The sequence below is a fragment of the Dromiciops gliroides genome, chromosome 2 (assembly GCF_019393635.1).
Source record: "Dromiciops gliroides isolate mDroGli1 chromosome 2, mDroGli1.pri, whole genome shotgun sequence".
NCBI classification, from domain to species: Eukaryota; Metazoa; Chordata; class Mammalia; order Microbiotheria; family Microbiotheriidae; genus Dromiciops; species Dromiciops gliroides.
In genome coordinates, this window is record NC_057862.1 from 450,564,952 (window position 1) to 450,592,912 (window position 27,961).

Here is a 27,961-nt window from a genome sequence, read left to right on the forward strand (position 1 = left end):
AAACTGATGACAATTTATTTACATCAAATGACAATGAACATTAACTGAAACTAGTACTAGTATTTCCATAAAACAGCCCTTTCTGTGGAATGTTTTATTTAACAGATCATTTTTAAAGTTTAGAACTCCCAAGCATTGGGATAATTCATAATGAAACAGTTTTTATAACAGGTTTTTTTTCCCCTTTTATCTACCGGTTTCATTTTTGGAAAACACTTTTCAAACTCAATTGAGTCAGTGAATTGTAATTAGAATTTTACTCAACATGTTTAGCTGTGCATAAGCAAATACATCTTACAATATAAAGGTAACAGGCTTTTACACTTAGCAGGCCTTTAGGTCATATACTAGCCCCAAACGATACAGAATTTCAAGGATTTAAAGTTCATTAGGTACACAATATTTAGATCTAAATTTTAGGCTTGTTTCATTTCTAACACTTACCAGGGATTTGTAACTACATGAAATAAAAATACAATGAAAAACTGTATAGAGATTGGCAATAAAGAGTTAAGAGCACTTCATAGGCAAGGGACCTGGGTTATAACTTGAAGGCCATATGTTACATTACTCACTGTAGCTTTGGAAGGTTAACCCACAAAACTAAACATAGTTTGGCACAAAGACATTGCCTGTTTAGGACTTGTTAAAAATATGCACAGCAGAAATGATTAAACACTGTGAATGTGGAGAGAGGAAAAAAGGGAAACAGAATAATTCAATTAAAACTGTTTGCTAGCAGTCCATAGGAGCTCCATCTTATCTCTATTTCATGAACAATTATATCACAGGATTCTTCTCCACTATGAGCCAAGACTTTTGCTTTTCCAAATAGGACATTTCCAAAATTACACATTAAGCAAAGTCCAATAGTACATTATAGAAGATATATATTTGAGAGGTTTAAGGAAAAAACAACTTTTAGGCAATTTTGAAAATAGTTTATTACAAAATATGATACAGTCTTTATAGATCATGTCCCAATCTCCCATAACTCACACACCTTGAAGATTGTAAAATATCTATGCAAATGCCCATACAAATCTAAACTGTACAGTCCTTTCAGTCCTTTCAATTTATAGAGCAGTTTGTCAGGCAGTATCATAGTGGAGCAGAAACAGGCAAGTCACTCTGTGGACATCTGGCATTCTTGCAGGTAGCATGATTCAAATGGTTTTCTCCAGTGGATCCAAACAATACAACAGTTATTGAGAATCCGTCATATTTTAGTGATCAAAACCATACTGGGGTGAGGAAGGATAATCCAGCTCAACATATAAGTTTTAGACTTGTTACTTCTTATTTCTGGGCTTTAACTCTTCTGCCGCATTACGCAGAAAAATGTAATTTTTCTTTTGGGGATTATAAAATTCGTGTCCCTAAAAGGGAGGAAATATCAATTTTTATATTAGAAAAAAAGCTAAGAACTCATTTCTTAAAACAAACAAGGAAGCATCCAGTTTAATTTAGTAAGAATTCAAAATAGCCTACATGAATAGTTCATTGTGGTTTTCTTTCCTAGATGGAGGTGTAATACATTTAATTAAGACAAAGGCCTGATCCACTCTCTTCAGTTAGAAAATCTTCAAAACACCTCAAATTCCATCTTAAATTTTCTTGGTGTTATGAAATAAGGTCAAACAGTAACTTGATTTATCCAGGTAATAATATAACATTTATGCTAGAATTTATAAACTACATTTTAAAAACTGTATATACTGAAAAACCTAATCCTTCTTAGACAAAGTTGGAACATGAATCCTTACCTTTGACCAGTCATAGCTAGAAGCATATGCAAATATGTTTCCGTTGTGATTGAAACAACAAGCTGAAATGGGCTGATCTAATTGTTCTGAAGTTTTTAGTTTTGTCCTTGCATCTTTGTCCCAAAAACTGAATCTACCATCAGATCCTACAGTTGCAAGGGTTCCATGAACAGGATGAAATGCTATCCCATTCACCTGCAAAGAATTTTGTATGTTATAAGAAATAGAAAGCACAATCATAGTGAACAGAGACATTTTAAATATATGTGGCACATACCCTTAGGCTTAAATGGGAAAGACAAGGGGAAATTTTAAAATCAATATTTAAAAGTACTATTAGAAGACCATTATGATTCTAGTGTTAGCCACCCTGGGAATGAAAGGCAAAAATGCAATCATACCTGCTATGAAGAAACTACATTCTGTTGGGGTACCCACCTAAGTTTTTTATTTTTTTGGTGAGGCAATTGGGGTTAAGTGACTTGCCTAGGGTCACACAGCTAGTAAGTGTTAAGTGTCTGAGGCCAGATTTGAACTCAGGTCCTACTGACTCCAGGGCTGGTGCTCTATCCACTGTGCCACCTAGCTGCCCCAGGGGTACCCACATAAGTAAGTAAAAACATGCACAAAACAAACACAAGGTAATTTTAGGGGTTGGGGGAGGCTCCAGCAGGTAAGAGGATCAGAAAAGGCCTCCTGAAGGAGCTGGTGCTTGATCTGAGCTTTAGAAGAAAACTGGGATGAAGTATAAGGAAGTGCGTTGCAGGCATAGGAGATGCTTGAGCAAAGCCATGGAAGAAGGAATGCTGTGCCTAAAAAATAGGTCAGCATGCACAGAAGGGTATGTGTGTGTGTGTGTGGGGTGGGTTAATGTGCAATAAATCTGGAAAATTCAGCTAGAGCCAGACTCTGAAGGACCTTTAAATGACTAACAGTGAAACTGTGTTGTATCCTGTAGGCAACAGGGAAATCGAGCAACATGGTCAAAATGTGCTTTAGGAATATCAGTGTGGCAAGTGTGGAGAAAATCACCTGGAGAAGGGAGAATCTGGAAATCAGAACAATTAGGAGGCTATTCTACTAGTCTAGCTAGATTGTGGCCAGACTTGGAATGGATGGTGACCATGGAAGGCAAGAGATATTGTGGAGGTAGAATCAGTAAGACTTCGTAACAGACTGGGTATGGTGGGAAAAGAAGATAAAAGAGTAGAGAATCTATCCAAAGTTGCAAACTTGGGTGAATGGAAAAATGGTGGTACTCTCGATCAAAAAACGTTTATTGAGTGTGCCTGGCCCTATGCTAGGTATCAGGAACACAAATTTTTAAAAAAATGAAATATCAATAAAAATAGGAAAATTAAGAAAGGTAAGGGTATGGTGGGCATAATGAATGGAGCTAAGATCTGGGAGGCATTTACATAGAAAGACTAATTAAAAGCAGGGGTTCTGATGAGGTTACCTAGAGAAGAACCTGCAAGGCAGAGAGGAGGGGGGATGATAGGGATGATGACCCAAAGGAGACTAAGAGTAGTCAAACAGGTAGAAGGAGAATCTTGAGAGAAGAGTATCACAAAAACCCAGAGAGGATAAATATTTAGAAAAAGACAGTGGCAAATACTGCAGGGATGTCAAGGACAAAAATTGAGAAAAGACCATCAGATTTGTCAATTAAGAGATCATTGGTGTCTTTGGAGAGAGAGAGAGAGAGCAGTCTTGGGGGAATGCTAGGTCAGAAGTCACATTGCAAAGGGTTAGGATGTAAGAGGAAAAATGGAGGCCACAGATACCTTTTTTTCCTTGGCTGTGAAAGAGAGCTTGAAGGAGATGATACTGTCACTTGAAGGTTCTTTAAGAATGGGAGAGACCTACTGGGGGAGCATGTTTGTAAGCAGCAGGGAAAGAGCAAATAAAGAGAAAATAGAGAGTGATGACTGCAGGGTCAGTCTGCCAGAAGAAACAGGAGATGAGATCAACCAAGTGTAAGGGTTGGCTTTGGCAAGAAGGACAGTCTCTTCCTCAGAAGTAAAGGAAAAGAAAATGGTGATGTCAAGGATTTTTTTCAGCTGTGGAGTAAGAAAGAAGAGGGAGCTCAAGGCAAATTACCTTTATTTTCTCTGTCAGGTATGAAATGAAGTTCTCTGCTAAGAGGGAGGTGGAATAGTATGAAAGGCTTAAGAAGAAAAAGTGAGTAATGGCTTCTGGGGAGTGGGATGTAGGAAAGATTACAAAGATCGTCTCATGGCAGTGAAAGCCCAATTGAAATTAGACAACATAAATTTATAGTGTTCCGAGACAACGAATCACTTGGAGCTACTATGAATGAATGACTAAGAGTTATAGGAGCAAATCTATATAAAAAGTTGAAAACTCTTTTAACTGTAGAAAATAGCAACTTCTTTCTGTTCTAAGCATAAAAGTCAATTGTGAACAATATCCAAGAAGCAGCTAGAAATGATTTAAACTTAAATTACTCAGACTGGCTTTTACTGACTAAAAACATATTTAAACATGCACGAACAGGAAGGAAAAGAATTACTATGTATGTAACACTATACTTTTATAATAAAAAGAAAGAAAACTGAAAAAAAAAGGCCATTTTAAATACAGAAGAAATCAAGCATTTGTACATGTTCTTCAATTACACAGTGTTTTTTAACTTGTCTTTAGGGAGATGTGTACAGAAACTATAGTTTTTAGTTGTACTTTAAAAAAATTATAGTCACTCAAATACTTACAGCATAGATATCTTGAGGAGCTGAAGTATTAGTTCCATTAGAACGATGACATTTAAAGGTGAAGTTATCTTTGGCACTGAAAGAGAATGTTATTGCAACTTAAAAAAAAACAACTTTAAAAAAACCTCAAAAAAAATTAAATGAAATTGATGCAAATTATACTTACGGATTTGGTGGATTTATATAATGAATAGCAACTCTTCCTTCAATACTTCCCAGAGCAAAACCAGTAGGCTTATTCTGTTTGTCTTTAAAAATGGCAACACAGCGATGCTAAAGACATAATGAATCAAATAAGGTCAATTATTTAATTCTACTTAGAATCATAACATGGAAACTAAGGAACCTGGAATACATATTTAAAATTTGTTTTTACTGATGCATTTTGTTTCTACATAATTACTTATCTCAACATACATCTCTACTCTCTCCCAGAGAGCCACTTTTTATAACAAAGAATTTTTTTTTTACAAAGAATTTTTAAAAGAAAAAAAAAGTTCAGCAAAACCACAGTATTTCATATCCATAGACCTTCACTTAAGCAAAGAAAGGGGGGAGATGCCATAGCATAGCTCTTTCTTGAGGGCAACCTTGGCCACTCTAATTTTAGTTTTGATTTTCTTCCCATTTATATCATTGTAATTATTCTGCTTACTTTGTTTCAGCTCAGTTTAAGTCTTCTCCATCCCCTCTGTACTTAGCTATTCTGAGAGCACAGTACTATCACACTATATTTATGTATAGCTTCTCTATCCATTCCCCCAACAGAAGGGCATCTACTTTATTTCCAATCCACTGCTACCACTACCAAAAACGTGCTGGGCATATTTTGGTGTATATGGGGTGTTTCTTTTTTATTGCTGGCTTCATTGGGATATTATTTTTCACAAAATCATGTTATTTATATTAAGATATGATGGGTTTATTATTGTTTTTTCATGAATCCATGTCTTTCGGTCACTTTATCTACTGGGTAATCTAACTCGTGTTATATATTTGTGTCTATTTCCTAAAAATTGTGGATATCAAACTTTTCTCATTAATATTTGATACAACTATTATCTTCTAATTATTCACACAAATTTAAAAAAATGTTCTTTTGTGTTTTATCACCTCTTTTACCTCTTATTTAGTTAAATATTCTTCCCCTTGCTATGGCTGTAAAAGGGATCTGATCTCACTTTAATTTTTTATGGACACATATATAGATCACTTAATCATTTTGGTTTTGTTTTTTTTGTTTTTGTTTTTTGCAGGGCAATGAGGGTTAAGTGACTTGCCCAGGGTCACACAGCTAGTAAGTGTCAAGTGTCTGAGGCCAGATTTGAACTCAGGTACTCCTGAATCCAGGGCCAGTGCTTTACCACTGCGCCATCTAACTGCCCCTCCACTTAATCATTTTGAATTTATTATAGCAAATGGTTCGAGTTCTTCATCTAAACCTGATTTCTGCCAAGTTATTTTCTAGCTTTCTCAGCAGTTCTTATCAAAAAGCCCTTACCCTGAGCAATTTAATCAAACATTGGGATGTTGTTTTTGATTGCTTCTGTTTCTTATCTAACCTGTTTCCATTATATCAAATAGTTTAGGTGACTTTGCATCTAATACAGTTCGGTAATGCTATGGCCCCTTCATTTATACTTTTTCTCACTAGTTCCACTGAGAGTCTAGATAAGATGCTTGGTCCATAACAACCTCATGTGATAGATAATACGAGTATCAGTATCTAGACAGATGAATTAAAAGAGGCTCAGAAAAATGAAATGACTGACTTACCAGTCACTTAAACAGTAAGTGGCAGAACCAGGACTCAAAGTGGGGTCTTACTCCAAGGAAACAATTGCATACTTCTACACTGGGTATATACTAAAGTAGTAACTCACCCCCTTTTAATGAGTATTTTAGGATTTAGAGCTAGAAAGGTTGTCTGAGATCATCCAATCCAACTCCCTCATTGTGGAGATGAAGAAACTGAATCCCAGACAGTTTTATGCTGACCTAAGCTAAATAGACTATTTTAATTTTTCTTTCATTTGCTATTGTAGCATCCTATCATATCATAAGCTGCTTAAGAGGAAACTGTGGTTAAAACTCTTTGGGAAACAAATATTTCTTCAATATTTTAAGGATCCACAATTTCACACACTTCAACCCTAAAGGAGACTGTCTACATGTGAGCATCTCCAAACTTAGACAAACTTGTACTCACACAAAAGACATATACTTCACCTCCAGAGACAGAATGGTAGAATTTGTGAGACTTTATGCTCTTGTAGCACAGTGTGGGAATTGTTTTTTTCCAAATATGAATTTAAAATTTTGGGGAAAAAAAAGAAAAATGTCCATACAAGGATCTAAATCATATTTAATCATCTCATTTTTTTCAATATTATCTTGTAATTCAAACAATAAAATTTTGGTTACCTAAAAAAATTATGTTTTCCCTTCTAACAGATTTATGTAACCACAATATGCTCAGACCTGAATGGAAAACATTAAATTACATTGTTAGGTAACTTAATAACAATTTAGATAAAACTTCTCTGACTTTCACCAGAGGTAAAACTCTCTTGTATATTATTTACAAGCATTGTACCTTTCATATAGGAGATTGTAAGTATTCATGGATTTGATGTATTGTTGCCTACCTGATGTTTAAGAGGAGATTCTATTCTCCTGAATTCAGAAGGCTGATTCTCTAACTGATAAACTATCAGTCCTCTCTCAGCAGTAGCTACAGCTGCCATGGGGTAGACCTAAGGAAAAGGTGAAAACACGCAGTCAATATTAGGATTTAAACACATTTTCTTGAAAGTCATTTACTTTAAAATGAAGGAATGTTTCCTATAGCCAACTGTTAGTAGTGATGCTATTCGGTTATAAAAGTACAAATATGGATACTATTATTATTTTATGTGAGAATTTAATCATTCTCACTTATTCTACATATTCAACTATAACCTGAAGGGTAAATATTTGGGAGTTCTTGTGCCTAAAAGTAATAGTCATTCACAGGGGCTTTACCTCACCATGATATAGCCTTCAAATTTATTATTAAATGTTATGGTTTGGATATTATTTAAGTAAAGAAATTAGAAATTTAGCATAAAATATCTTACCACATCAGCACAATAACATCTTTCAGGCAGTTGCAATGTCATCATAGGACTTGGTGACCGTGTGTCCCAAAACTAGAAAAAAATGAATCATGTGCCTTTGGTTAATCAGAACTAATGGCCAAATCATATAAATCTTGCCATATCTATTAAACTAGAGGGACAATGCCTTGCCAGTGTATTATACCTTTAAAGTTTTATCCCAGCTTCCTGTCATCACGCAACTATAGTTTGGTGCTTTGATCCAATGCACAGTTTTCACAGGGGCGTCATGCTTTTTATAAAAAAACAAACAAAAAAGAATTGATTAGAAGAAGAGATAAGGTCAGTGATAACTACTAAATATCTTTGAGATTCAGTAAAAACGTTTTCCATTGAACATTCAGCTTAATGCTAACATAAAGAACAATGAAGCTCACACATTCAGGCTTTAGCAACGCCCTCCCTTAAACTCCATTGATCCATGATAATTTTCATGAAAAAATAAAGGATTTAGAGCAGAGGACCAACTAGTCCTCATTCGACAGACAAGGAAGCCGAGGCCTAGAAAGATGGGTAGTAAATACCAGAACTAAGATCCAAATTCATTTCTTTCTCAAATTCAATGAGAACTGAATTTATACTACACTATTCTGTCACAATGATGATCTCAAGGTTTTGTCAATGGCTCTCCACATCTATCTATATTCTCCCCCTTAGTGATCTCATCCATTCTTTTGTTTTGTTTTGTTTTTTTGGTGAGGCAATTGGAGTTAAGTGACTTGCCCAGGGTCACACAGCTAGTAAGTATTAAGTGTCTGAGGCCGGATTTGAACTCGGGTCCTCCTGAATCCAGGGCCAGTGCTCTATCCACTGCGCCACCTAGCTGCCCCCGATTTCATCCATTTTGGTGATTTTAATCACAATCTCCTAAAACTATACACCTCCATCTGACTTTTCCCCAGAGCTATAATACCATAGTTTTGATTACCTGCTGGACATCTTCGCTTGGATGTTTAAACAAAACCCCAAACTTGTCATCAATTTTCCTTCCTACCTGCCATCAAATGCTATTTCTGTTGATGGTACCAGTGCTTTCCCAGTCACTCTGGTCCATAACCTCTGAGTAATTTTTGATTCTTGCCATTCTATCCAGGCTAGCCCTCAAAGTCATAATCTGGGGAGATGGCTCCTGTGGAAGAAAGGCCAGCCATCCTGACCAACTATGAACCAATCAGCACTCACAAGACAAGCATTCCAGCCCAGCTGCATGAAGCAGAAGGGTACCCTGAGGGTTACAGGAGAGGTAGCAAGTCAAATTACACAAACACTATCTCCCTTCAGACTCTGATGGAAACTGCTGAAGATTCTAAGTCCAACAGCTTTTGGAAGAGCAATACTCCCACCCTCTATTCAATGAATCCTTGAGTTAGCTATGCAAGGAATCTTCCTAATATTCTGCTACTATTACAATATTTTGCTACTCAAAAACCTTCACTGGGGGCAGCTAGGTGGTGCAGTGGATAGAGCACTGGCCCTGGAGTCAGGAGGACCTGAGTTCAAATCCAGCCTCAGGCACTTGACACTTACTAGCTGTGTGACCTTGGGCAAGTCACATTACCCCAAATGCCTCACTAAAAAAGCAAAAATAAAACAAACAAACAAACCTTCACTAGATCCAACTTAAAAAATGAAATATAAACTCAAGCTCCTGAATCAAGGCCTTCCAAATGAGGTTCCAATTGACTCTCTGGCATTGTTATACTACTCCCCTTCATGAGTTCTGTGCTTCAGCCAAACTAGAACTTCCACGTGCTCATTCAGGCTTCTTCTACCTTTGCTTATGTCATTATTACCATGAGAAAGCAGGAGAGCTGAGCTGCTGAAGCAGGAAGGTAGCACTTACTGCCAAGAACCCTAAGAAATGCATGTGTCTGCCTCAACTGTGTTTAACTCAACAAATATTAAGAGCTAATTAAGTGGAAGGGATTGTGCTAGGTGCTGGCCATACCACAGCAAAAAACTAAATAGTTCCTACTCCTATGATGTTTATAGTCTCCTTTTCTGAGACTTCCTGTAGGCAGCATACAAAAGCAGGAAGAGCCCAAGCTTCTGGACCGCTATTTCTAATAGTGTAGTTATGAATCTAATTGTGTTAACAAGCAGGGAAGCAAGAAAGCTAAGTAGCTTTAGGCAAAAATTAATTTCCCTTCATAATATAGTCTGAAAAAATGTGGTGACAAAAAGCAGTAATTTCAATAGCTGGGATTGTTTTCCCTGCCTCTAATCTCTTCCCACTCCAATCCATTTTCCACATAGCTGTCAAAAGTGATTTTGCTAAAGTGTAGGTCTGACCATACTATCCTTTTTAGTCAAAAAATTAAAGTAGCTCCCTATTACCTTTAGAATGAAATATCCAGTATGTAAATGTAACTATACTTATAACCAGTTTTATATTTAAAGCTCTTTACAATAAGGACTCTTTCTATCTTTCTAGTCTTCTTATACATTTTTCTTACTAACATACTCTACAGTTCAATGACACTAGGCTTTGCTCTTCTCTATACTAGGCTCCATCTCTCATCTCTGGGCCTTTGCAATGGCTGTCATCTATTCCTGAAATGGTTCCTTTCCTTGCCTCCACCTCAGAATCCTTAAGTCCCTTCAAGACTCAGCTCAAATGTCATCACCAAGAGGCCTTTCCTGGTCCCTTCAGCTGCTAGTACCTTTCTCTTATCCTTATATTTACTTTCTTTGTATTTTGTTTAAGCCCTTTTATGTACTCCCATTAGAATGTAAGGACCTCGAGGGTTAGGGTGGTTTTCACTTTTTCTTTGTATTATTGGGGCTAAGTACAGTTTGACAATGGGCTTAATAAATGTTTGTTGATTGTGAATATCAAATTCAGCATTTTTATAGCTATTACTTAATATATACGTTTGTGTGTGTGTGTGTATGGATATGTATATGGATGTGTACAGAGATATCAATATAGATATCTTACATCTATCTAAACACGCACAAGAAGACATTCATGACCTGAAAAGGAGGTGGACTGGTCACAGTGAGAGTAAGGGTCAACAGCTAGACAATTTGAGTCCTGCAATAGTTACCCATAAGAAATGAAAAGACCCACAGGAAGGCCTCTATTATACTGGTTATGTCCTCTACAGAGGACTTACAAAAGGATGAGAAAGGCCTTGGAATTCAATCCAATCCAACCCTCTGCATTTTACAAAGAAGGAAACTTGGGTCCAGAAAGGATAAGTGACCTGCACAAAGTCACACGGCTACTGTAAGCAGAGTCAAGATTTGAAGCTACATACTCCAAATCCACCCTTTCCTGTATTACTCTATCTCCCAAGGAATGGATGGATTTCCAGTCTGCACAGGCAGAAGAAACACTACCAATAAAACCACGGATACAACCAAGTGTTTCTAGAACTGCATCTGGATACTGGGAGCCAGTTAGTTTACCAATATTTTCAAGAAAAAAAAAAAGAAGGAAGAAGATCTAATAATAATTTCATATATTTACTAAGATAATAAAGATATGAGACAAAACACTTCTAGACTACAGATCTTTGATTACAGAGCAGTTTGAAAACAACAGCTTACATACAATTAAAATTTCCTTATACAACCAAGCCACCTATGGTACAATTCTGTTATGATATAGACATCATCACACAGAGGGGACTGGACCTAAAATACAGCAAGGAAGATTTTTGTAACTGTAATTGGTGCCTACTGTATTCTTAAATAATAGTATAAGCTAAACAGCATCCCAATGAAAATGAAAACTATAGAATGTTAGCAAAATGCTCCACTTGAGCATTTTAATTTAATTTAATTTTCATGTATGCATTCTCTCCCTCCCTCCTCCACCTCTAACGGCCTCCCCCAAAGCAAGAAAAATAAAACCTGTCACATACACATAATCAAGCAAAACAAATTCCTGCATTGACCATGTCTTGTCCCATTCCCTACCCCATTCCCAAAAACACCTCGACCTGTATTCTGAATCTATCACCTTGAAAAAGCTTTTACTGTAAAGAAATAAAACTACTTAAGGATGTTTCCCTACTTTTACTCTAAGCAATTTATATTACCTGTGCAATCTGTATAGCCTGGTTACTGTTGAGGTCCCACATTTTGGCTGTTTTATCACAAGATGCTGTAAATACTTTACTCCCATCCTAAAAAGGAAAAGGCAAGGAAGTGATTATTCTATAACAAAACCAAGTGAACAAAGTTAACAATTAACTTTTCTTCAAAAAAAAAAAATCTTCAAATAAATTAAGTATTCCACAATGAAGTGCTAAAAACTGCATGACTATGGAATCACAGAAACAAAAATTTAGAACTGGAAGGGCCCTTAGAGGTCAATTGATTAAACCCTCTCATTTTAAAGATGAGGAAACTGAACCCTACCTAGAATGAGACACTTTGTTCAAAGTCCCACAAATAGCAAGGTAGCAGAGACGGGATTCAAACATAAGTCTTCTGAATCCAAAATTAGCACTCTATTTTATCATGCTTCATTCAATTTAATTATCATTATCTATATTTTGACTTCTATAACTCTAGCTTTACATTTCCCAGCACATGTAGAAAAATCTCACTAAAAAGGAATAAAGTCCTATCTGAATTATAAAGTATGTATAAATGTCAGTTTTAGCATACCATTTTCAGTACTATAGATAAACTGTATTAAAACTTTTTAAAGTGTTCTCTGAACATTATTATTTCTGGTTGCTTAACTCTAACTGCAGACACCAATTTTGTTGTCAACAACAACCTGAGAATCAAGTGGCCAGTTCTACATAGACATTCCTTTAGGTCTATCCTTTTTTTGGGGGGTGGGGAGGTGGGGGGAGGAGGGAATGAGAGTTAAGTGACTTGCCCAGGGTCACATAGCTAGTAAGTGTCGAGTGTCTGAGGCTAGATTTGAACTCAGGTCTTTCCGAATCCAGGGCCAGTGCTTTATCCACTGCGCCACCTAGCTGCCCCGATGCTCACTACTTTTACTGCTTCAACTGCAACTGTGGTTTTCACTATCATAGCAGATCAACTAACTACTCCCAATCACTGTGCTCTTCATGCCAAGTATCATTAAAAAGGCCCAAAATGCCTAGAATCTTCCTAGATTTGGTCTATGCCACAAGAGCTATGTCATCCCAGAAACAACAGAGGCTTGATTCATACTCCTTCCTCTGTTTTCTTCCACTGTTTAGGAGAGCAAAAGCTCTTGTCAATCTAAAATGAGAGGGGGTCTGATTAGTAGGCCTCTGAGGTTTCTTCTAGCTCTACATTTATGATCTTATGATTTCAACTATCTCTTGGGGGACACTGTCCAAAGGGCTTAATAGGCACTCGATAACTTGGTCATTTATATAATGCTCATATTTAGCACGCCAGATCCAAAATACCACAAAATTTAAAACACTTAACCTGTCAGTGTCCCCTACAACTCTCTTAGACTGTAAAATTGCAGAATAATTGCTGATGTTATAAGATTTCCCTATATCAATGAAATTATATGCCAAGCCCCCTGAAAAACTTAAATGCTGCACAAGAGTCATTGTGCGATACTGTGTGCCCCTGCTAGATTATAAAGCTCCATAAGGGCAGAGATCATGTCTTAATTTTCTTTGTATCTCTCTCAACCCTTAAATAAAGAAATTTTCATATAGAATGTGTCCTCAAAAATGGAAAAAAGTGAATTATTTACATAGAAGGACATGAGTGTTTTCATTTCTATTACTTGTTCTTACTCCAACTTTACAACAATGGAGTAGAGTAGGTTATTTCCCATTTTACCTACAAAGAAACTGAGGCATGGAAACAGCAGACTTGTAAATGGTCATATTATTAATGCTGTATTTTGGACTATCATCCAGATTTTCTAAATCCTAGCCCACATGAATCATATTTATATGATTTTAAAGAATAAAAGTAGCATTTTCATTATTACATAAACCAAATATAGGGGCAGCTAGGTGGCACAGTGGATAGAGCACTGGCCCTGGAGTCAGGAGTACCTGACTTCAAATCCGGCCTCAGACACTTAACACACACTTACTAGCTGTGTGACCCTGGGCAAGTCACTTAACCCCAATTGCCTCACTAAAAACAAAAACAAATATATATATCAAGTAATCGTTTAATAAATTATGATCATTTCTTCTGAGCAACTGGATTCATCTTTAAAAAATTCAACTGACATTTTAATGTGTACTCTACTAAAATATACCCAGAAATTAAAAATAGGATTTCATAAAATAAATATCAAATAATGGCACTTTTAACTATTGCTATGTTAGGAGAAAAATGTGTTCTGAGCAGTGGAAATCTTAAAAGAAAAAAATTCACCCAGTTACCTTTAGGTAGAAAAGCTTGTACACTATTTAGTATTTTTTATATAGAGTATATCTTTCACTTTATGAGATATGTATTATGTAGGAAAAGCTCTTGTGCATCCTAGATCAAAGAAATATCAATAACATACTGTCAAACTTGAGAAAAAGTCAAGTGGCATAATAAAAGACTAAACTTATACTGAGAAATAGCCAGTTTCTTGGATGTGTAATAAAGAAGGAAGGAAAGCAGTCTCTTGACATTTACCCATTTCAAGTCTAATGGTTCTGGATAACAATATACTTCAACTGTTAAGAAAATAGTAGAAATTGGTAGAAACATACATCACTCCAACAGACATCAAGTACAGGCCCTGTGTGCATTTGCTGAGCTTTTGGAATAGTTTGTCCATTATCTTGAACTTCCCAACATCGAACCTGTATTAATAAAGATAATTAATACTGCTAGAGCAATTCACATTACATTCAACTATGTCTGATAACGAATAAGATAGTATTTTGCCCCCCCATGATAAAAAGGGCATCAATAACTATGAACTCCAAGCCTACTTTCTCATCTCTATAAAAATCATAATGGGAATAAGCTACACATTTAATCTTGGTCCCAAAAAAGAGATTACAAAATGTACCTCCCTCCCCTGTTTGGTGAGGTGAAACTATGGATATAGAACACTGCATATGCTGCTGGCTTAAGTTGTTATTAGTTTTACTCAACTGTTTTTTAAAATTTCTTTTTTATTCTGTTATATGGGATGGTTTTCTGAGTGGGGGAGAAAGAAGGGTTATGTTTGGAAAAGGTGATGTAAAAAATAAACCATTTTGATAATTTTTAAAAAATGACTATATATGTATTGATGGTATCATTTATAAAAATATAAAAGAGCAGGCTCCTTTTTCTAAATGATTCTCTAAAGTAAACCACATCTTCATAGTCACACAAGTGACTGCTTTGGTTTTTTATTGTCGATTATAAAAAAAGCATTTGATTATGTAAAGTAATTCCAAAGACTCTCTACTAGCAAGGTGTCTCTAATACATATAGTATTCTTTGGAGTAACTAGCGAGAGATATCTTGATTTAATGATCTTTTGATTATCAATAGCAAACAAGGCAGAACACAGTCATATGCATGCTTGCTCACCAAAAGGTCAGAGAGGATGTTCTATACAGAATCCAAATAGAAGGGGGATTTTCCATAGATGGTAAGGTCTTCCAGATGCTATTTGTAGATGACAGTGTAGGACTGCATCAAGTTCCAGAATACTACAGTCTCCTCAATGAGATCCATTATCACTCTAAAGAGACAGGCCTAACGATCCACACAGGGAAAAGCCAAAATGATAAAGAATGCCTACTGTCCAGACTATGATATTTAATTGCATGGGCAACTCAGTGAGTTAATCCATTAGTGCACAGGACTTGCAAATGGACAATTAGTTGGGCCTAGAATTGAGTAAGAGAGCAGGCTGGACTGTATTTGGGAAATTGCACAGTACAATTTGCAAGTTGATAGTCTTTCAGTGATGTCAATATAGCTGTAAGTCATCAAACATAAGAATCTCTGAAGAATCAAAATTAGGGTTTTTTTTTGGTTTTTTCTTTTTGTGGGGCAATGAGGGTTAAGTGACTTGCCCAGAGTCACACAGCTAGTAAGCAAAATTAGTTTTAAGTAAGCTAAAGGACCATGACAATTCACATGGTTAAAGGTAAGTAGGCACTGCACATTATCAATGATGACTGATAGAGGTAGTGGTGTGCAAAATCTAATTCAGGAAATATTTACCAAAAAAAGGAGACAGGTGCTCATATAGCAAGGATGAGGGCTGGTGCCCACAGAACGTTAAAAGTCTAAGTTAAGGTACTCTGGCAGTTTGCTAGACTTTTGGTGGGAGATTATGGGAGCACAAGGAAAAGAATCATATACAATCAGAAGGCATAAGTGGGATGCAATTTGCATCAAAGTACCTACATCAAAAAGATCATAGATCTACTGAAGCATCTGACAATGAACAGTACATAATACCTTGACTGAAAGAACTTAAAGATACAATTTTTAAAATATAGGAGGTTAAGAGGAGAAAGGCTTATACAATAATATGTATATGGTTTATAGAAAAGACTAATTCTTTAGTATTCTTCTGATCTTTAAGTGCACAAATGTTTTGTTTCCTTGGAACTATTATACTCTGAGATACTTTTAATTTTTGGAAAATGCAGCAGTACATCATTTATCCAAGGGCATAAGGGGAATCTTGTCCAGAGTGGAAAATTTTACCCTTCCTCTCAGAATTCTTTGTACTCTGATTAAGTACAACAAATGTGTTCGTCATGTTACTGGTGTATTTGAAGTTGAAAACATCTTAGAGCAGATGGTTGGAGACTATCCATTCAGAGGAGTACAAACAGGGTGTTTGGGTCTCTGTGTACAACATCTGACAACTTCAAATTCAAACAAGGGAACACACGCCACACACCTGATTTAGCATGTATTTATGAGGCTGCATAGGATTGCACTTTATCCTGTAAGAAGCAGAACTAAGACAGGTAAGTAACATTCTACTATGTGACAGGCTTATAGATGCAAAATTAGTCAAGGACTCAAGTACTGTCTTATTAACTATAGCATAAATATCACAGCTAATTTGCCAAATAATGCCCAAATCAACACTCAGTCAATTATAATGATCCACAAGAAAAAGAAGCCATCTATATAACTTTCATTCAGATAACACTTACATCATTGGCCCAGGATCCTGCAATAAGAAAGTTCCCTGGCAATGTAGGTGGGCTAAAAGAAAGACATCCAATGCTGTCATCAGGAGAAGACGTAACTTCAATATCCTGTAAAGAGAATTTGTGAATATTATGTTAAAGCTAACCTTAAAGCATCAAATGAAATAAGATACCTTTCCTGGTCTTCTAGCTTCTAGTGTGTCTTTCCCTTCCAAAATTCTCTTGTATTTACTTTTTTGCAAAAACTTCTGTGTACATGTCTTCCAATCCAATAGGATATAAGCTCCCTGAGGTTAAGAACTGTTCATTTTTGTCTTTGTAACCCAAGCACCTTGTACGATGCCTTGTACACAGAAGGTGCTTTGTAAATGTTTATTAATTTTGTCAGTTTAATTGAGTTTCCCCCTCTGTGTCCCTAAATTAATTACTGGGGTCCTCTGGCTGAAACGCTGCACAAGTGCTAATTTCATTTCTGCTATGAGATATGACAATCTTCCCTTGCTTACATATTTTTTTTTTTGGGCGGGGCAATGGGGGTTAAGTGACTTGCCCAGGGTCACACAGCTAGTAAGTGTCAAGTGTCTGAGGCCGGATTTGAACTCAGGTACTCCTGAATCCAGGGCCGGTGCTTTATCCACTGCACCACCTAGCTGCCCCCCCTCCCTTGCTTACATATTAACAAGTAGATCATCCATGATGGTGAAATTATTGTGTAGTCTCTGTTATAACTCAAATTACCTTCATAGGATTGTGATTATCTGTTGCTGTGCTACCAAACATGCTTGTCCCACCAGTTCCAAAACCCGAGGTTGTTCCAAACAAGCTCATTTTGGTCCTAAAAAAAATAATAGAAAGCATTCATGACATACTTTTTCTTAGTAGTAAATATCTTTGGAAGGCAAATGCAAGTAGTGAAATTATGTAGCACTTTATATCTAATGCATTTTATTATGATCTATTCTGTATTATTGTCATTTGCATCTGTGTTGTAACCACATACTAGAGAGGGGCAGGAACCTTGTCTTATTTATCTTCTTATCTGGAGCACTGTGCTTTGGGCATGGATGCACTTACATTAAACAAAGAAGAGAATAGTAGTCTCCCTCAGATGAATAGCAGGATTCTCTTTCTGGAAGTACCCTAAAGAATTGTTCAATTTAACAAATCTATTTGGGTGTTTTTTTTGTTGTTTTGTTTTGTTTTTAGTGAGGCAATTGGGGTTAAGTGACTTGCCCAGGGTCACACAGCTAGTAAGTGTTAAGTGTCTGAGGTCGGATTTGAACTCAGGTACTCCTGAATCCAGGGCCGGTGCTCTATCCACTGCGCCATCTAGCTGCCCCTAATCTATTTGGTTTTAAAGTTTTTTTTAATTTATAATTTAAAATAACAACTTTCAACAAAAACAAAGATATAAAACAAGGAGCAAAATCTTATTCAAACTCCTTAGCCTTTAACAAAGCAAGCAAAAGAATTAACACATAATAAGCAAACATCTTTTGTTTGTATCCCCTTTAAGGAAGGTCCAAAAATTCTACCACATTTAGTGATGTTTGCTTTCTTTTATAGAGACCAGAAAAAAATGGAAAGAAAAATATAAACATATAGTTGTAATCAGTATGGATATAGTTCTGGTAGTGATGGTTTTACTCTGAGAATCACCTCATATCCATATTTCCATACTTTCTTGTATATTTCATTTTTTTAAAAATGCTATGATATTTGATTATATTTAAATACCCTAATTTATTCAGTCATTCTCAAATTGCTGGAAACACATGTTGTTTCTTTTTTTTTATTATTAAAGAGCAGCTATCAATATTTTATAGAAATAGACTCTTCTTCTTTTTATGATGATTTTAAGAAAGCCTCCTTAAAATAGACTTACTAGATAAAGAGGTATGATTATATGATTCCTAATAAATAATGCCATGTGGTTCTCCAAAATGCCTGCACCCAAATAAATATTAATTGTTTATTATTAATGGCTGGAAAGGCCAAGTCAACATAATAAAAATTACAATACAACCTAAAATTCATTTTACTTATTCAGTGCCATACTTTATAGTGCATTACTTTATATTGCTTGGGGGGGGGGAAGGGGAGAAATCATCTGGAGGTCAAGAATCTCAAGGGAAATAATGAAAAAGGTTGGCAAGGAAGAGGCCCTGCCAGATTTCAAATACCAGATTTCAAACTTAGTATAAAACAGTAATCATCTAGACAACATGCCAAGAAATAGGTTGATTAGTGAAACAGATTAAGTATACAACATAAATTCATTGATTACAGCAGAGTAAGAACTCATTGCTTGACAAGGACTGTTAAGAAAACTGGAAAACAGTTTGGCAGAAACTAGGTAGAGACCAACACCTATCTCACACTGTTTTCCAAAATAAACTTTAAATGGATACATGATTTAGTCCTAAAAGGTGACACCATAAATTGGAGGAACAAGAAATTACCTTTCAGATCTATGGATAAGGGAAGAGTTCATTACCAAACAAGGAAATTATCATAAGAGATAAAATGCACATTTTTGATTGGATAACCCTGAGACATTTTGTATAAAGCCAATACAAGCTAAAATTAAAGTATAACAGATAGCTGGAAAAAAAATCTTTGCAGCAAATTTGTCTGATAAGGATCTTATTTTCAAGATAAGGAACTGATCCAAAATTATAACGATAAGAACCATGCCCTAGATGATAAATGGTCAAAAGATAAGAACAGGCAGTTTCCTAAGGAGGAAATCCAATCTATGAACGCCACATGGAAAAATCTCTAATAATCAGAAAATCTGAGGTTCTACCTCACATCCATAAGACTGAACAAAGGTGAACAAAAAAATGACAAAATGGTGGAGGACATTCAGGAAAACAGGCAATGCATTGCTGGTGGAGCTGCGAATTGGTCCCGCTATCATGGAAAGTAATTTGGAGCCATGCTTAAAAAGCATTAAACTATGCATACTTTCTCAGCAGCCATACCCCTCCATATAGGAGTATAATCCAAAGACATCAAACAAAGGGGGGAAAGACCCACATGTACACAAATTTTATAGTATCTCCTTTCCTGGAAGCAAAGAATTGGAAACTAAAAAGGTGTCCATCAAAAGGAGAACAGTATATGAATATAATGTAGCACGATAGTTTTATAAGAAATAATGAAGGGGCGGGGCAGCTAGGTGGCGCAGTGGATAAAGCTTTATCCTGAATCCGGTCCTGGATTCAGAAGGATCTGAGTTCAAATGTGGCCTCAGACACTTGACACTTACTGGCTGTGTGACCCTGGGCAAGTCACTTAATCCTCATTGTCCAACAAAAAACCAAAACCAAGAAATAATGAAGGGGCAGCTAGGTGGCACAGTAGATAGAGCACCGGCCCTGTAGTCAGGAGGACCTGAGTTCAAATCCAGCCTCAGACATTTGACACTTACTAACTGTGTGGCCCTGGTTAACTCACACCAAAAAAAATTTTTAAAAAGAAAGAAAAAGAAATAATGAGGGGGCAGCTAGGTGGCACAGTGGATAAAGCACTGGCCCTGGATTCAGGAGGACCTGAGTTCAAATTTGGCCTCAGATACTTGACACTAGCTGTGTGATCCTGGGCAAGTCACTTAACTCTCATTGCCCTGCCCCCACCCCCCCAAGAAAGAAATAATGAAGGAGACAGTTTTAGAGAAAACTAGAAACACTATGATCTAAAGCAGAGTGAAGTGGGCAGAACAAGGAAAACAATTTATACAATAACACTGTGAAGACAAACAGCTTTAAGAAATCTGATCAACACAACCAAAGGTTTTTTTTGGTTTGTTTTGTTTGTTTTTTTCAGGGCAATGAGGGTTAAGTGACTTGCCCAGGGTCACACAACTACTGTGTCAAGTGTCTGAGGTCATATTTGAACCCGGGTCCTCCTGAATCCAGGGCCAGTGCTTTATCCACTGCTCCACCTAGCTGCCCCACAATCAAAACTGTGGATTGAGACCCCCATATGGGGTCGCATAACTGAATGTAGAGGTGGTAAAAAATTGGCCAAAGTAAAAGGTTATGTACAACTATTTTATATACCTATAGACCCAGAGTTGCATATACATTTCTTGGGTGGAAAGGGGTTGTGAGTGGAAAAAGTTTAATAAGCTCTGAACACAATGTCTAACCATTAATTCCAAAGAACCCATGATGAACCATGCTACCCACCTTCTCATAGAGGGGCAATGGATCCTGAGTATAGATTGTGGCATATATTTTTTTGGACATGGTCAATACAGGAATTTGTTTAGCTTAATTATGCATATTTGTTAAAAAGGGTTTTGTTTTCTTTTTCCAACAGTGTGGGGGATTGGGTGGGTGAATGAGATAGATTTTTTGCTAACTGAAAAAAATTAATTTAATTTTAAGAAATGGCCTGCACCAATCTACAACTAATGCATGTATTTACTGTCTTCCAGTAGTGAACGAAATAAGGCTAACCACTAATCCAAGTAACATTTCAGACTTTATAGCTAAACTTTAAAAAATAACTTTCTTTTGTTTGTCTACCAAGAATTCTGGATTAGCAATGGATTTTTTTTTTGGTCGTGGTTATGGTAGGGTGGGGAAATTTACATTATTTGATACTGAATTTTCCCTTTCTGTAGTTCTGAGAGAAATTTTTTGAGTATAAATGGTTATTCTCTTATAATACTTATCTGATGTTCTCAATTTTCTCCCCCAATTTACTACACTGGGTACTCTCTATTGCAGTCTCTATAGGCAAAGCTGCTGCTTTTTTTTTTTTTTTTTGCAGGGCAATGAGGGTTAAGTGACTTGCCCAGGGTCACACAGCTAGTAAGTGTCAAGAGTCTGAGGCCAGATTTGAACTCAAGTCCTCTTGAATCCAGGGCCGGTGCTTTATCCACTTTGCCACCTAGCTGCCCCTAGCAAAGCTTCTTAAACTGTGGGTTGCAACCCCATATGGGGTCTCGTAACTGACTGTGGCGGGGGTGGGTGGGGGGAACAATTTGGCAGTAAATATAAAATTTGTATACCTATTTTATATACCTATATATTTTGGGGTCAAATAAAAATTTCTCAGGTGAAAAGGGGTCACGAGCGGGAAAAGTTAAAGAACCCCTGCTCTATAAGACCAACAACTGAATAGCATGCTAATTACTGTTATCAAAAAAAGAATGTCTTCAAAAAAGGATGGATTATATGTAAGGGATTAAAGAAGGGTTGCATTTCTTGGCTTCCTATCTCCCTAAAGGATAAACAAATTAGAAACATCCATAGGCAAAATATTTGATGGTTAACAATAAGAAACCTTTTGCCTTCAAAGGGTAAAAGATATGCCCTGAATATTCTTCATGGTCTCTAATTCTTAAAAGCAATAAAAATGAGGAGAAAATTCCAGTTATCAGAGCTGAATTCTACATATAGGACAATGGGACAAGGATTTAGAAATTCTAGGTCATAGTTCTACACCATTCACCAGAGGTAGCATGCCTCAGTTTGCTCATCTGTAAAAGAAGGGAGCTGCAACATTCCTACTACTAGGACTATATTTTAAAGATGTCAAAAGGCAATTATTTGTTCAAAAATATTCATAGGCTAGGGAGAGCTTCACTCTCACATTAGTAACTGCCTATCTGACATTTTAAATCATATGTCTCAAACATATCAAATCCAACTTGTCCAAAATAGAACTCACTGTATTTTCCTGCAAATCCACCTGTCTCTCAAACTTTCTTATTGCTATTGAAGGGAATCACCATTCTTCCAGACTTCAGGTTCCTAGCCTTGGCATTATCCTTCATTTCTCCTTTCCTGTCCCCCCACATAGCCAATCAGTTGTCAAATCTTGCTGCTTCTACCTCCACAATATTTCTAGAATCCAATCCCTTGTCTCTACTCGCACAATCACCAACCTAGTTAAAGCTCTCATCACTTCTCCCCTAGATTACCACAACAGCTTCCTAACTGGTATCCCTGTCCCTGTCTCAAGCCTCCCTTCAGTATTCCATCCTCCACATAACTACCAAAGTGATTTTCCTTAAGCACAGATCTGACCACGTCACTCCAATGCTCAATGAACTCCAGTGTCTCCCTATTGACTCTAGGATCAAATATCAAACTATTCCATTTAGCTTTAGAGAACCCTTTCACAAGCTGGTCCCAACCTATCCCTACAGCCTCTTTATACATTACACTCTCTCCCACTCTTGGATCCAACCAAATTGGCCTGCTCTCTTCTTCAGAGGTAACAGTCCTGTCTCCATGCCTTTTCACTTGCCATCTCCCATCCCTCAAATGTATGGCATTCTTAACTCTGCCTCAGACAATATCCCTCTTCCTTCAAGATGCAGTTCAAGAACCACCTTCTACATGAAGCAAACGTTTCCTAACCTCCCAAAATGCTAGTGCCCTCCCCCTCAAGCTACCATGTATTTGTATTTGATCTATTTTGTTCTGTTGTGTTAGTGGCCTTCTGAGGCCAGTTCATTATCTAGGAAGCCACAATGCCTGCAATAGTAAAAACCACCCCCCACACACACACACACACACGCACGCACACACTCACTCACACTATAAACAACAATATGTTCAACAATTGGGAAATAGTTGAATAAATTGTGGTGTATCTATAGCAATGCTATTAATAAAATAGTATTGTCATGTAAAAATGACAAACAGAAATACAAAGAAATATTTAAACTAAGTAACTCAAAGTAAAGATACTAGAATTAGAGCAACATACACATGAACTACAACTTCATGAAAATAACAAAGCCTTACAGATGAAAAACTTAAAGGAGACACAGAATATAAATTATTACTACTTTGCTAAAGTTCATTTTTTCTTTTCTCTCTTTAAAAAAAAATGTCAATAGTTTGGACTTTATGGTTTAATTTGAGGTTCATTTCCACAGTCTTTTTATATATGCTGAATGTTAAGATTACAATATTTTTTTAAAAAAATAACAAGAGTAGGTTGGATGGAATAATCCTTTGGACTTTAAGATACTATAAAAATCTATTCTTTCCCCACCTGGGTCCAAAAATAACATTTGTAGACTGTATCACACAATTTAAAACATTTTTTAAAATAATAAGTAGTTGTTTCATATGTGTATGTTTTATCTCTCCTAAGAGGCTGAAAGCTCTTTCAGGGAAGGGAATCATATTATACCAATCTCTGTTTTCCTCTCAAAGCACCTAGCACAGGGTTGGGCTCACAAGAGGAACTAATCAAGGCTTCCCAACTTTCCCAGAGGCAGTACTGTATAATGAAAAGTACAATGGATTCAGTCAGAAGATGGTCCTATAACTGTCAGTAAACCACCTTATCTCTTTCAGTCTCAGATTTTACTTCTCTATGATTTACTTATTTCATAGAGTTGTTATAAAATAGTACTTTACAAAGTGCTACAAAATGTGAACTATAGTTATAGGAATGTCAAAGCTGTAGGGACCTAAGGATTATCTAGTCCAAATTTTAAATGGCAGGAAATAGATATTCTGAAAAGAGAAAGGACTTGTCCAAAGTCTTAGAGTGAACAACAGAGTGAAGACCTGGGATTCTTGATTCACATCAGCACATTTTCCATTCCATAGAATTTTATTATTTTCTCTTATTTTGATACCCTGACACAGCCATGATGCTAATATTAGGTTTAAGTATTAGGTTGAGTAGTACAGATGGGCAAGCTCCCAGAGTTTGGCTCTAATCTACAAGTTCAGCCTTTTCTCTTACAACTCCCCTTTATATAACCAATAATCCTTGTTAACTGGACTATTTTGTCCCTTCTTCTTGTCCTGCCCTCTGTCTTCATGTTTGTTTACAACATCCCCAAAAGCTAGATCACTTTTAATTTTCCTCCACCCTCCTACCCTCACCCAACTCTAGCTATTAAAGTCTTCTTTTCAAAGCCCAACTCAAGTGCCACCTTATCTAAGAAACTATCCTGGAAACCCACAACACCCATATGAAGTGAAACAATCATTCTCTTCAAACTTCTCATAGCAGTTGCCTGAACCTCTCCTTGGTACTTACTTCCTCTTTAATACAAGTAATGTTTATTTAGGACCCATTATGTCCAAGACATTGTCCTAGGTGCAGGAGATACAAGAATGAAGAGGAAAAAAAACCAATAAAACAGCCCTTGCTCATACTCTGATAGGGAACAGGGGACAAGAACACCAATATAAATGCTGTAAAGAATAATCACTAATAATAATAGCTAACATTTATATAGCACCTACTATGTGCCAAGCACTATGCTAAGTGCTTTACAATTATTATCTCATTTGATCCTCATAGCAATCCTGAGAGCTGGTACTGTTATCACCCCATTTTACAGATGGGGAAACTGAGGCAGAGGCTAAGTGTCTGAAGAAGTAATGAGGCACAAATGAGAGGCAGACAACTCTCTAGGAAAATCTGGGAGAGAGATTACTTTCAGCTGGGGTGGAAGGAAAGGAGAGGAGATCTGACAAGGCTTCATGAAGAAGATGGCACAGAAGCTGCTTTAAGAAAAATTTCAAAGGCAGAGACGAGGAAAACATGAGGAATGGCTTGCACAAACATGGGAGAGGTTAAGAGAATCAGTAACACCAGTAATGCAAATTGGCTAAGGATCAAATAAGATGACATGCTGAGTGCCTTGCAAATTTTAAAGGGATATACAAATACTAGTGGTTATTAAGATAGGGCAGCTAAGTGGTACAGTAGATAGAGTGCCAGGCCTGGAGTCAGGAACTCATCTTCCTGAGTTCAAATATGACCTCAGACACTTAGTTAAGTGACCCTGCATAAGTCACTTAACCCTGTTTGCCACAATTCCTCATCTGTAAAATAAGCTAGAGAAGGAAACAGCAAACCACTTAAGTATCTTTGTCAAGAAAAACTCAAAAGGGGACACAAAGTCAGACACAACTGAAATGACTGAACAACAATTACTAAGACAGAGAGGGAAGTAATGGGAAAGAAGGCTCACAACATAGGTAGGTAGGATCCTAAAGGTGGGAGGCTTTAAATACTAGGATGAGTTTTTATTTTATCTGAGTGGCAAATGGGTGCCACTGATAGCTTTTAAGAGGGGTGGGGGGATGTATATGATATGGAACAGGTGCATAATGTGATAGGTGGAGTGCTGGACTTGAAGTCAAGAAGACATAGGCTCGGGGCAGCTAGGTGGTGCAGTGGATAGAGCACCGGCCCTGGATTCAGGAGGACCTGAGTTCAAATCCAGCTGTGTGACCCTAGGCAAGTCACTTAACCCCAATCGCCTCACCAAAAAACAAAACAAAACAAAAAAACCCCCAAACAAACAAACAAACAAAAGAAGACATAGGTTCAGATTTAGACCCTTACACTTTGATGGGCAAATTACCTCTTTGAACATGTTTTTCCTTTGTAAAAAAAAAAAGGGGGGGGGGGTGTTAGATACTCCTTCACAGGATAGCTGTGAGGATCATGTGAGAGATAAAGAACAACTTTGGAAGCCTTAACATGCTAGGCAAATGTCAGCTATTATTATGCTCAGACCTATGTATTAGAAAGCTTGCCTTAGCAGAAATGTGAAGGAGGGACTTGGAAGGGCAAAGGCTGGAGGGAGGCAGGAACAGTTAGGAGGCTCCTATACTAACTAGTGAGAAGCAATGAAGATCCGAACTCTGATGGGAGTCCTGGAATGCAGAGGAAGATGATAGTAGCACCAGCTGCTTCTGTCCAAGTATTTCCCTTCTATTTGAATGGAACCTCATGTGGATGAGGACCTGTGCAGTACAAAGAACACTTCCTGGTTATGGTATCACACCTGGTTTCTGACCCATGTTCTGAACATTAACTCCATAACCCTGGCAGAGCCATTTGAGGCTCTCTGAACCTCACTCTTGTGTGTAAAAAAGATGCTGCCTGCCCTTTTCAAACCTTAAAGTGCTTGGGAAACATGAGTGGTAGCTGTTATTTTTTATCTTGGTACATTCTCCAGCATCTATCTTAGGATCTTGTAGAGAACAAACCCTTCCTTAAAACTGGCAGCTCCGGTACAGTATATGGAGCCAAGAATTTGGGGTCAGGAGAACCCAAATTTTAATTGCAACTCTGCTTCTTATTTTGTGGGTCCTTTAAGAAAAGTGACTGCACTTCTACAGCTTCAGTTTCCTAATCTGTAAAATGTGAGATTGGGGGAAACCGATGACACCCCCCCCCCAATCACTTCTATTAATTATGGATTTATCATTTCCCCCACAATCTCTTACACTCACCTGGAAGGCTGTTTGGGGATGAACAGAAACAAACCCTTCTCTCAAGGTTAGTTACATGGGGGCACAGGGAAAAGAGCACCAGACTTAAGCTTCAAATATGGCCTCTGACACTTACTAGCTCTGTGACCCTGGATAAGTCATCTAACCTGTTTGCCTCAGTTTCCTCATCTGTAATATGGAGAGAATAGCACCCACTTTCCAAGGTCGTTGTGAGGATCAAATGAGATGATAATAACTTTAAGGTGCTTAGCAAAGTGCCTAGCACATAGTAGGCTCTATATGTGTTATAGTCGTTGTTGATGTTATTTATTACCCCTTCTGACAAGCTCTGGGAAAGAGCACCGCACTTAGGGTCAGGGCAGGCGGTTCGAGTATATTGTCGGACCTTTCTCAGCACTGACTGAAGGCCAGTCTTTTCACTTCTCTGGGGCCCCGATTTTCTTCTTTGCAAAACGGGGACAGCTTACCCTTGCAGGGATGCAGAGAGGAAAGCACCTTGCAAAGCACTCCGGCGGCGGGAACTAGTCAGTCCAGAGGAGGGGCCCCGGTACTGCTGGGAACTGAGGACGGGGTCGGGCCACAGCGTGCAGCACGGGAACGGGGCTCAGCCAAGGTAGGGAGCGGGGGAGAAGGGGCCCGGCGCAGCAAGGGGTTGCAGCCCAGCACAGCTGGGGGGTGGGAGAGCAGGGCGCGACTGGAAGGGGGCGGCGTTCCTAGGCCGCGAGACCCTGGGCCACGGGCCATTTCACTAACGCCGGGAGCCAAGCTGCGGGAAGTCCCCTCCGAGGACGCCGCGTGGGGCCTACCTGAGAGCTGGGGCCGCACCCGAGCAGCAGGAAGAACAAGGAGAATTTCGCCCCGCGCTTGACGAGAAGGAAGCGAGAGGCAGGAAGCCGAGGCGAGTAGTAAGTCCTAGGATTTTCCACCGGCTGGGAGGCCTCCGAAAATACGAGATTCCCCCAGAACCGTTGACCACGCATGCGCGTCGGAAGCCGAGTGCCTCAT

The 27,961-nt window shown here is 37.7% G+C and overlaps 1 protein-coding gene across 1 annotated transcript; it reads right to left on the reverse strand.

Annotated features, from left to right (window-relative positions):
* RAE1 (ribonucleic acid export 1) lies at positions 1-27,949 on the reverse strand. The gene is made up of 12 exons (XM_043989158.1): positions 27,763-27,949; positions 17,448-17,544; positions 16,713-16,817; positions 14,301-14,393; positions 11,709-11,795; positions 7,805-7,891; positions 7,621-7,692; positions 7,150-7,257; positions 4,668-4,774; positions 4,502-4,577; positions 1,767-1,961; positions 1-1,379 (listed from the first exon to the last, which is right to left on the reverse strand). The coding sequence occupies exons 2-12, from the start codon at positions 17,535-17,537 to the stop codon at positions 1,293-1,295; spliced, it is 1,107 nt and encodes a 368-aa protein (XP_043845093.1). The 5' UTR covers positions 17,538-17,544; positions 27,763-27,949; the 3' UTR covers positions 1-1,292.
* Positions 27,950-27,961: the final 12 nt, after the last annotated feature.

Bases quoted from the DNA above. Each gene is read 5' to 3' on its own strand.
- RAE1 (XM_043989158.1), bottom strand. From the start codon at position 17,537: ATGAGCTTGTTTGGAACAACCTCGGGTTTTGGAACTGGTGGGACAAGC. The intron at 4,775-7,149 runs GTAGGCAACAAT...TTATGTCTTTAG, and splicing joins AATCTCCTCTTAAACATCAG to CATCGCTGTGTTGCCATTTT. The intron at 4,578-4,667 runs GTAAGTATAATT...ATTCTCTTTCAG, and splicing joins TATATAAATCCACCAAATCC to TGCCAAAGATAACTTCACCT.